General features: G+C 52.4%; 1 protein-coding gene across 1 annotated transcript; it reads right to left on the bottom strand.

Annotated features, from left to right (window-relative positions):
* Positions 1-972: 972 nt before the first annotated feature.
* Positions 973-5,186, bottom strand: DBX1 (developing brain homeobox 1). The gene is made up of 4 exons (XM_059475386.1): positions 4,838-5,186; positions 4,190-4,291; positions 1,731-1,933; positions 973-1,356 (listed from the first exon to the last, which is right to left on the bottom strand). The coding sequence occupies exons 1-4, from the start codon at positions 5,184-5,186 to the stop codon at positions 973-975; spliced, it is 1,038 nt and encodes a 345-aa protein (XP_059331369.1).
* Positions 5,187-11,240: the final 6,054 nt, after the last annotated feature.

Here is an 11,240-nt window from a genome sequence, read left to right as displayed (position 1 = left end):
AATAAAAGTGTTTCTTTATAAGTTACACAATTACACAGCTGCATTCACCTGTAGTTTAGCTGTCATTTAATTCAAAATAAAAGAGAAGCATTGTTGAGCCGTTGTTATAATCATTGACAATAACCTTGGTATAAAACACCCATACAGAGTAAGTGTACAAAATAGTGTACAGTTCATATAAGCTGTGCAAAGACAGCAAAGTTCAGTTAAAAATCAAAGAGATGTATCCACTTTCCTCTGTCCACACCACGGATAGGAGAAGCAAAGTGGAAAATAAACACAAACATAGGCAAGAAGGTGGGTTAGACAGTGCTTTGAACACAATATTGATGAATAAATTAAGAGGAAAAGCACAAATATATAAGATCTCCATTACACAGGGCATGCTTGCATTGTGCCTTCAAAGTCATTCCAGGGATTTGGATGGATTTGTTGCACAAGCATGGTGCCATTTGGGGTGAGGAGGGAGGCAGAGCTTGCTCTGGGTCCCTCTAGGTTATTTATTTTGGAAGAAAGTGTTGCTAGATCAGACAAGCCTTCAGTAGCAGCTGAAGTAATACAGTAGCTGGAAATTCGCTTGAAAGCTAACAGAAATTGTCATGCTGTCTATATTGTATTTTTGATGATTTTTTTTTTGTCTGGGGGAAGAAGTTTCCTTTCCTACAGGGAAATTTCCCTTTCCTCCCTGCTGTACAGCCAGGAGCTGCCTGTTGTCTGTTTTTGCTAAATGAGCAACTATTGATTGCTGAGCAGAGAGAGTTATGAAAAGTTGGGCAGATATCATGAACATGAAAACCTCTCCACAGGGCAGCAAATGAGGAATAGCAGTGAGAAGGAAGCCTTGCAGCTATTGTGATAAAGAACCTGCACTGAAGCAGCATGTGGACATTGGGGTGGGACAGCACCTCTTCAATTTATAGCACTCTGGTTTATTTACATCTTTGCAGTGTCCTCGTGTGATGGTAGGGTGATCTAAGATACTGTTATCTCCTCCTCTTCTTCCTCCCCTTCATCATCCTCCTCCTCTGAGTCTGAGAAGTCTGAGGGCTTGCTGGGGCTGCTGGAATGGGATGGAGAAGGAGACATCTGGGAGTCCAGTCTGTCCCTCAGGTGCAGATGTTCTGGGGACGGGTGGTAGGTCAGGGGGTGCTGGGGGCTGGCCAGGCACACAGGGGGAACCTCCTCCTCCTCCTCCTCCTCCTCCTCTCCCGAGCACTTCTTGCCCACATCACTGAGGTCTGGGTGAGGGTTGAACTTGGTGGGGAGGGTCTGTTCTCTGCAGCCACCCGAGGACAGGAGCTCTCTTTCTTTGGAGTTCCTCCATTTCATCCTCCTGTTCTGGAACCAGATCTTCACCTAGGGGGCAAAGCAGCAAGGAAGTGAAACGGTTCAGCGAAACGGGCACCAGAAAAGGTGGTTTTGGCTGCATCCTTAAAACCCTGCACAAAGCTAACAGGAACCACAGAATCTGATCTTTGGAGGAGCCTGGGAGAGAGCTCAGGAGCAATCAGGCTGGTCCTGTTCCCCAGCTGGGAATGGTGACATTTTTGGCTCTGTTGACTGCCTGCATGGTGTGGTCAACAGAGTGCTTTGGCTGTTCTCCCTGCTCCCATCCCCTTCTCCCATCTCCCTGCTCCCATCTCCTTCTTCCCTGCTTCTCTCAAGCTGCCCCAGCCAGTGGGGGCTCCCCACACACCCTCTGCCCTCCCATCCCCAGCCCTCCCTCTCACCTGCGAGTCCTTGAGGCCCAGCTTGGCCGCCAGCTTCTTCCTGTCGGGTTTGCTGATGTACTTCTGCTTCTGGAACATCTTCTCGAGCGCCTTGCGCTGCACGTCCGAGAAGACGGCGCGGCGCAGCATCCCCCGGCGGGGCTTGCCGCGGGCGGCCAGCGGCCACGAGAAGGTGCCGGGGATGGGCACCACGGCGGAGGCGGCTGCGGGACGGACACACGGACACACTGAGCCGGGGGGACAGGCCCTCGCCATCCCTGCCCGCCCTCATCGACCTGGGGCCGTGGAAAGGAGCTTTGGGTTTAACCGAGAGTCCCATTTCAGGCAGCGGTGGCCGGGGTTAGGTCTGTCAGCTCCCATGGAGGACACGGGGCAGTGGTGGCCAGGGTTAGGTCTGTCAGCTCCCATGGGGAACACAGGGCAGCGGTGGCCGGGGTTAGGTCTGTCAGCTCCCATGGAGGACACGGGGCAGCGGTGGCCGGGGTTAGGTCTGTCAGCTCCCATGGAGGACACGGGCAGCGGTGGCCGGTTTTGTTGGGAGATTCAAAGCTCCCCCGGCCTGAAAAGGCAAAGTGAGGCGTACCAGCTAAGACAGAGGTATAATAAAAAAGCTCTCCCTCCCACTCAGAAGCATTCGATTTTTTTTTTTTCAGCTGCTTTTATCATTTCAGATGCTTTATTATGCTGGAGATGAAAATGAGGACTTTTCTGATTCCGAACAAAACCGCTCCTCTTCAGATGCAGTTTTGATCAATCGGTATTCATCTTTTTATAATAATCTCTTCTCTCTCCCTCCCCCCTGCTCCAAAGTTGGAGAATTCAATTCGAAGACATGAAAAGTTGCAGCTAATTAGCACACTGCCTGGTTCCCAATGGCATTAGTATGATAAAAAAGGGCAGAGTTTCGCCTTAAAAAAAAAAGGAGGGGGGAACCTCCCCAAGAGAGACAGAGATGCTAATGAAGCGTGAATGGTAATTGTGTAGTAATGAACTAACAGAAAAAGACTGAGGACAAGCAGCTAACGCCATATATTATTGGAACAAAAGAGATTTACACTTTCAAACTAAACACAACGGCATGCCAGGCTCCTCGGGAGAATACTGATGGCACAATCGTCTCTTTCCCCAAATCATTTTCATTAAATGGACATGAAAAGCTATTTATAAAGCTCAAGTTGTTTTTGTTAGGCTATTCACATGCTGGAGAAAGGAAGCAAATTCCATTATCCAAAGGATGAATAGAAGAGCTTGGGTTATTTTTTTTTTTTTTGCTCTCTCCCTTTCCCTGTTTTCTTTTTAAATTCATTGCTTGTTTGTGTAATTAGATTAAAATTTAAAAAATTAAAATTAAAAAAATTGTTCTCTCAGCATCACAATATTTCGGTGGTGTAGCAACCACAGCTCCGTGGCCTTGCTTTCTCTCCTTTCCCCGTGTTGTTGGACGGGGTAACCGGGAAGGCGGAGGAGTGAAGGGTTGGTAGGTGGAGGAGGTGATGGAGCAGAGGGTGAGGAGGTGATGGAGCAGAGGGTGATGGAGCAGAAGGTGATGGAGCAGAGGGTGATGGAGCAGAGGGTGATGGAGCAGAGGGTGATGGAGCAGAGGCAGAGGTGATGGACCAGACTGTGATGGAGCACAGGGTGATGGAGCACAGGGTGAGGATGAGGTGGAGGAGCAGAGGTGGAGGAGGTGATGGAGCAGAGTATGATGGAGCAGAGGGTGGTGGAGCAGAGGGCGATGGAGCAGAGAGCGATGGAGCAGAGAGCGATGGAGCAGAGTATGATGGAGCAGAGGGTGGTGGAGCAGAGTATGATGGAGCAGAGAGCGATGGAGCAGAGGGTGGTGGAGCAGAGGGCGATGGAGCAGAGGTCGATGGAGCAGAGGGTGGTGGAGCAGAGGGCGATGGAGCAGAGAGCGATGGAGCAGAGAGTGACGGAGCAGAGGGTGATGGAGCAGAGGGTGGTGGAGCAGAGGGCGATGGAGCAGAGAGTGACGGAGCAGAGGGTGAGGCAGTCACAGAGCCCCGCTGGAGCCGCCCGGAACGCGGAGAGGTTTGGGGGACGCCGAGAGGCTCCGTCCCTCTTCCTTCCGTTCCCTTCCCTCCTTCCCTCTCCCCTCCCTCCCTGCGCGGAGCTGACCGCAACTCGTGGTGCTGAAACCTCCCCGGGCCGGGCGGGATGGAGAGGGAGAGGAGGAAGGAGGGAGGGAAGGAGGGAGCGGGACCCGCCTCGCCCCGGGACCGTGACAATCCCGGCTAATTTGCGGAGCAGCGGGGGGAGCGGGCAGGGAATGTCAGGCAGTCACTGCCTGTGCTAAATCGGGCAGCAAATTGGCGCGACTGATGCTTGAATGTTGTACTCCGTCCAACCTCTGAACTGCGGCATAACCCCGCGGGGGGAGCGCGGGCGCGGGCAGAAAGCAGCGCGCTGTGCCCGCACACAGCGGCATTGCCAACACCCACCTGGGAAATAGGAGGACCTCAGGAAGGGCTGGAAGGATCCTTCAAAGTACGGGAACGAGAAAGTCTTTGGCGGGACGCTCTGAAGCAACGCAGGGGAGGTTTCTAGTAAACAAATAAAGTCAAATTAATCGGAAGGTTTGGATTCGACCGACGGCGAGGCTGGCTTCTGTCGCTCGGTCTGGAGACCAACGCTGGGTACTTTTAGAAAAAAATAAAGGAATCAGACCGAACCTGGAAGGGCCGAGGGAAAGAGGCACTTTTGCTGGTTTTGCCAGCAAAGCGGCACCACACAAAGTGAGGACAGGCTCAGCCAGAAGACACGGCCGGGCTCTGAGACCCCTCGGCTCTGGGAGCCCTGGGCTCTGGGAGCCCTCGGCTCTGGGAGCCCTGGGCTCTGGGAGCCCTCCCTCCGCCTGCTCCTCCCGTTCGTCCCGGCCCCGGCAGCGCTGCCCTCGCCCTGGAAAGCCGAGCGCTGATGCCGGAGGGCTCTGCGAGCCGAGCGCCGATGCCGGAGGGCTGTGCAGCTCGGCACCGGCTCCGCAGCTCGGCACCGGCTCCCGCCCCGCTCTCCTAACGCGGTGCCCGCGCTCCCCCCGTCCCGGTGTGGTGTCCCCAGCCCCCGGTGACACCCGGGCTGTCCCCGCTTACCGGCTCGGGGCGCGGAGGACAGGATGGCGTTGACTCCGAACTTGAGGAAGGTGGAGTCGCCGCTGGAAGCCTGCGGCGAGCAGCCCCTCCTGGGGCCGGCGGTGGGGCCGGGCAGCTCCGGGGTCCCCGCGTCCGTCCGGGCCGCCGAGCCCGGCGGGGACACGCCGGCCGCGGGGGCACTCCTGGGCAGGTAGCCGGCCGGCCTGCTGATCCGGATCAGATCTTCCACCAGGAAGCTGGAATGGCTGGAGAAGGCCGACTGCAGCGCCTGGGGCACGGTGAGGGTGGGCGTGGGCCGGAGGAGGCTGGGGTACACGGCCGGGGGGGCGATCAGGCCGGGGAACATCATCGCGGGCGCCGCGCCGGGGCCGCTCCCCGCCTCGCTCGTTCGTTCGCTTTTGTTTTCTGCCCTGCAAACCTGGGTCGGTAAAGATCCGGCCAGCGAGCCCGGCGGAGTTCTCTGCGCCCCTTCCTCATGGACCGTGCGTTTTATAGTGGTCAGCCCCGCTGAGGCTCTTTCAAAAGTGACAGCCCCAACAATGGGGTTCAACAAAGTTCTCCACTTGAGCTTCATTCAGGGCGAGCTCCCGGCTTCTCCATTGGTCCGGGGCCGCAATTTATGATTGGATTAGACTTCATAAGCAACCGGGGCACAATGGCCCCGCCACAAAGAAAGTGTAGTCATCAATTTTGCATATTGACCGCCTCTTTGGAATACAGCGTCCCAAAGGCTCCCAGCAGGGTTTTGTTCAGAGGCAACACACACAGGCTAATTAAATGCCTATTTAAAAGTTTCAAATGACATCTTGCCTCGTAGAAAGGGAATTATTTAAAGAAAGCACTAAATTTATTTGCCGCTCCCCTGCTGAGTTTAGGAAATAAATCAATAAATATTCATAGAAACTTATCTGCGGACTCTCAGAAAAGCACGGGTTTTGTGGATTTGAAAATACAAATTACAAAACGTGGAACTAAGCTCTGTTGAGGGAGAAATACTTTTGGAGAGTGTGTCCCACCGTAGTTTGAACATATTCTGCTCCTGCTATTGGTGTGAGGCAGAATTAGTGCGTGTAGATGGGCTTGGTTTTCTATCCGCACATCAAAAGTCCAGAATAAGGCGTATTTGCGGGGTCCTCCTCTCCTTTCAAGATCCGAGCCTCGTAAAAGTCTGGTGTACTTGTGCTCGGGCGAGAGGTTTGCCCAGACCGAAATACGAGCCCTGGTGAGGTCGGCGAGAGCTGTGCTCCCACAAAATCTGGGCATTGCACACAGCAGAGACCCGGGCACCCCTGGGGGAGCAGAGCGACCCCCCGGGGTTCGCAGCCTGCTGCTCCTCTGCAGCTTCTCTGCGTTCAGAAGAGCGGCAATCGCCACCCTCCAGCTGTGAAAATGAGGACAGCTTTGGAGCATTCGGATCCTTTTGGCCGAGCTGTCCGAGCTGCTCTGGGCTGCGTCGGTGCCGATGGCTCGAAGCCAAATTCACCTGAAATCGCTTTTGGTCCGCGCGGGTGTGCGGGATTTCGGAAGGTGTGCTGCTCGCAAGGAAAGTGTCTGTGGGACAGAGCCCGGAGTGCCCTGACTTTGGTGCGAGGGACGAATGGCATCGCCTAAGGGGAAAGTAGTAAAAAGGGGGTTTTCTGGCAGAGAGGTTTTGTTTGTGGTGGAAATAGGCGCGAGTGTAGTTAGTTTCCTTCGGAGGTGCTTGATGAAAGCGACTATTGAGAGCGGTTTTACCTGATTTCTCTGTTAAAGACTATAACAGATGTGTTAAATGTCCTATGTTTTAAAAGCACCCTATTCAGCCCTTTGGTGTGTCTGAACCTTTGCAAGCAGAAGTGTGCAGCTCAACCATGCAGCCTTTATCCTATTAACCATGAACTAACTGTCACCTTCAGCTGTTTTCCCTTTTTACTTTTTAACACAAAGCTTTCTCAAAAATCTTATTAACCAGCTTTATTTCTCCCGATGGTTTTTGTCCGGACGTTTTGTGTCGATTATCTCCATGTCGATGCTTTAACCATTCAATAAAAGTGCATCTGCGATTTATATCACATTAGGGAAGAAAGAAAGTCTGTTAAACCTCTCCCTTGATTCAAATCAAAAAGTTATTTATTGGGGAGGACGGAATCAGCCCTGGAAACCCTTGTGATCCCGACAAGCCTTCGCGAGGCTGTTCGGCCCCCAGCGGACGGGCACCTGCAGACCCGAAAGCATCACTTTGAAACCAAGCCTGGCTGGAGGGTTTGGCTCGCTGGCCTTGGCGCTGAGCAGGTACAGAGACGGGGGAAGGGAGGCGTGGGCAGAGCGCAGGGGGCTCGCACAGGGGCGGCAGCTGCCCCCGGCCCCGCTCCGCCCGCCCCGAACCCGGCCGGGCTCCGGGATTGACTCAAACCCCGTTCCTGAGCAGCGCTGATCTCGGGTGTTACCCAGCACGGCAGCGAATGCAAGAAGCAAACGGCAGTGAAATAATGGCCGGGCACCCCCCAGCTCCCGGTGCCATCTCTGCCCCTCTCGCAGCCGCCCCAGTCGAGCTCCGCCCGGGCTGTTCCGAGAACACTCCGGTTTTTACAGTCATTACTGGTTTCTTTCGAGATGATTTACTCCTTTCTTCACATATACATCGGGGGCATTTTGTCTCCCTATAGACCAACTGCTGCTGATTTCTCTGGCTCTAAAAAAGAGGGGCTGACATTTTCTGGAAGGTTGGGTCAAGCGCATGCTGGGGCACGCGTGGGCCCGGTTCCTTGTGATGCGTCTGAGCACACTCGTAAAGAATTCCTTAAGCACCACGGCAAAAGGGACTAGACATCTATTGAAAGGGAAGATAGACCATAAGAAACCAAGAAACCAGACGAAAGGATCTTATTTTAAGAGATCTCCTTTGGAAGTTTCTTTTCAAAGGCAGTGATCATTTAAGAGAAAGGGAATTCTAATGTCTCAGGATAAAACCTGTGACTAATGCCGTTTGACCTATGCTCGGGCAGTTTTGTGTTTCCTGCCATTCATTTTAATGTCGTTATCTTCAAATTTATTTCTTAAAAGTCACTCACTTTCTTTGTCACCGTAAAAAAAAAAAAAAAAAAAACCCAAAAAACCCCAAAAAAAAGAAATAGGAAAAGAGCCCAAACTCGAAACTGCCGGCGGGTGGGGCAGGGAGGGGGAGGTAAGGCTGAAGCTGCGTGTGTCCCGGTCCGAGGCCGGTAATCCGCATGAAATCGGGAGAGCCAGCACTTCAAATCCGGACACCAAAGGGCTGGGCAGGGCCGGGCCGGGCCCCCCCGGCGGCCGGGGCCGCGCTCGGAGCCCCGCGGCTCTCCCGCATCCCCCGACGTCTCAATCACCGCCACGCGGCCCCACGCGGGACGGGACAGCCCTGTGCCTGTCCGTGTGTCTGCCCCTGTCCCATCCCTGCCCCTGCCCCTGTCCCATCCTCTGTCCCTGTCCTTGTCCCTGTCCTATCCCTGTCCCTGTCCCGCTTCCCACAGCCAGCCAGGAGCCGACATTCCCGCTGCTCCCTCCCCAAGCCGGAGCCGACATTCCCGCTGCTCCCTCCCCAATTGGGAGCCGACATTCCCGCTGCTCCCTCCCCAGTCTGGGAGCCGACATTCCCGCTGCTCCCTCCCCAATCTGGGAGCCGACATTCCCGCTGCTCCCTCCCCAGGCCGGACCCAATCCACCCGGGCCCGGCCGAGCCCCACCGCGCAGCCCCGGGGCTGCCGCTCCTTCCTCCTTCCCTCCCTCCCGAAAGCTGCGGTGCAAACATGGGTTCCGCCTCTAAGGTTGTTTTCTTACTCCTTCCCCCACCCCCCCACACTCCCTTTTCATTTATTTTTCTTTTTTCCTCCTTTTTTCTCTCTTTTTTTTTCCGCCGGAGAGGGGGAGGGATGCTCCTTCCCGCTGTGTCCCAGTCCCCTGACGATGCTCATGGACCACGCCGGCAGCTTGAATGGAGGCTGCGGGGGCGAGGCTGTATTAAGACACCTAAGTCTTCACCTTTAGAATTCAAGCACAAGGAACAGTAACTGTTGGTTCGTTCAAAGCTCTTCTAGATCCCCCCTTTTCTTGAAAATCCTTCTATTGTGCCAATCAAGCAGATGGTTTGCAGGAAATATAGCTTGGCCCCAGTGACCGAAACTAATTTTAACTAGCTTTCCAAGCCTGGCACGTTTGTTTTGCTCTTACAAAATAGCTAAAAAAACAGCTGGCAAGGGTGAATTAAACCCATTAAAGACACATTTATAAGAAATTATATTCACATAGGTTGCTTGAAACCCCCCTAAGAGGGGAGAGATGGGCGTATTGAAATGAAAATGTCCCCGAGCACACTACCCTCCTTAACATCGCCTGAGAGTCTCAAAACATTTTACTAAATAGATTAACTTGACTATTGTTTTGCATCACATTTATCAGCTTCATTAAGTGAATAGCTGAACAAATATATTACGCATGCATGAAAAGCTCTTTTGGGGGCTGCCTTATTGTGTCCTCAGCCCTGACAGGTGGTTAACTGTGTTTCCCTCTGCTCTCCCCCTCTCTCTCTCCGCGCAAAGAAAGAGGGATCTCGGGCAGAGCGCGCAGCCCAGACTTGGCAAAGGGACCTCGAGGGGAGAGTCACTTTCTTTAGCCTCGCCATTCATGCTGGCCAGCCCGGAGTGCACACGGCCTGAAACGCAACCAGATGATCTGATCGTGTCACAAGTAATTAACTTTAGTTTAGTCCCTGGGTCTTGCTCGCGCTTTGCTAACTCCTTCCAAGCCTGTTTAATTTGCATCCTTTCTTCCAAATTTGATTATTTTTGTCCATTGCGTCCTTTTATCCTTTCCCCAACCTCCACCTTTGTTTTAAAAAAATAATCTGGGGCTGAACAATCCCTCTTCTTTCTTCTCCACTGATCTGTCTAATAAACAACCACACAACTTCCTTAAAAACAACTCCTTTCACCAGCTAAGATTGGCACATTTTGGAGAGCTAGGATTTGCAAAATACAACATGATGGTTTATTTGCTGCCTCAATTTCACGATTTCTTGGCCCAGTAGAACCTTTCTGGGAATTGGACAGAGGCAGTTTGGATTTCAGATGTTGGTGGGCAGGGTCCTGCTTGTTTTGGTTGTGGTTTCTGCCCCAAGGATTTCCAAATTAGACTGTACAGATGAAATGTGGAGGAGGATGACAGACACAAAACTTGCCCATTTATTTTCTCAAAAATGTGTTTCTCTCATGTTGCTCAAGTAGGTCAGAAGAATTAAAAATCCTTTTGTCTTTCAAATAATTTCTTAAGAGACTTCTGCCTCTTCCCTGCAAACTGAACTGTGATCCTTTGCCTATGGCAGTGGCAAATTCCTCTGCTGACTGATGCGCTGAAATCTCTTTGCAGTGGGCACCTTTAAGTATTGTGACTTGAAACTTTTCCTCTGAGACCCAGCTCTGTTCCACACCCTCCAGGTTATGACAGGAAGGACAACTGTCTTTGGAGGACAGGACTCCCAGCACAATCCAGCAGGAGAATGAGCATGTCCAGGGGTGGATTTCACAAAATCTGAGAGTTTGCTGTCACCTTGAACTGAGGGTCCTGGAGCCAACACACTCCCTTGCTGTCTGCCACAAGAATGGATTTAAAGGCTGCTCTCTACCCCTTTGCCTGATGGAACACCACACACCACCTCCGTCTCTCAGAGAAAGAACGGAATCACTATTTGACTACCTAGAGGATAAAACCAGGACCTTCTCTTGATTGTACACCTTTTCTTAAAAGGTCATTAACCTTCAACCCCTTGTATTCTTGCATGCCAGCCAGCTGATGCTTCACCTCCTTTGGGCTGGGAGACTCAGAAGAGAGATGCTGGTGAGAGCCCAGGTGCCTGTGAGCACTTTGCCCAATGGAAAGCCCTCCCCAAGCCACGTGCTGGTAGCCAGAAGGATGATGATAGCCTGGGAGGCTCAATTTGCTCCTTCTAGGTGAAAATAGCTTCAGACGTCATGATTTAGTGGGGAAAACAGCTGTTGTGGGGTTTTGGGGTGAGTGTTTTTCTCTCTGAGTCCTATGTGAAGGTGCTGAAAGGTCCTTTAACAGGGATTGACCTGTGATTCATTTGGTGGGACCCAAAGCTGTGTGATAAGGAAGGAAAGGAAACTCAAACACTGTGTAACAATTCTTTAGTAAACACAAGTGCAAAACTTCCTTTTTGGGTGTCCTGGTTTAGGGGGACATCGGGATACTTTAAAGTTCTCACAACTGAAATGGGGGAATAGCTTAAAAAAAAAAAGTGATTCCCAAGGTTTTTGAACATCATATTCCCTGGGCATTCAGTGTTTTCTTCTTGTAAGTATTGTGTTTGTGACCTTGTCCCTTAAGGCAATTGGTTTGCAGTTAAATGGTTCAGTCACAGACCAAGCCCTGAGCA

This window comes from Ammospiza nelsoni, chromosome 6 (genome assembly GCF_027579445.1).
Source record: "Ammospiza nelsoni isolate bAmmNel1 chromosome 6, bAmmNel1.pri, whole genome shotgun sequence".
Taxonomy (NCBI): Eukaryota; Metazoa; Chordata; class Aves; order Passeriformes; family Passerellidae; genus Ammospiza; species Ammospiza nelsoni.
Note: the sequence above shows the minus strand (reverse complement) of the source record. Positions and strands in the feature narration are given on the sequence as shown.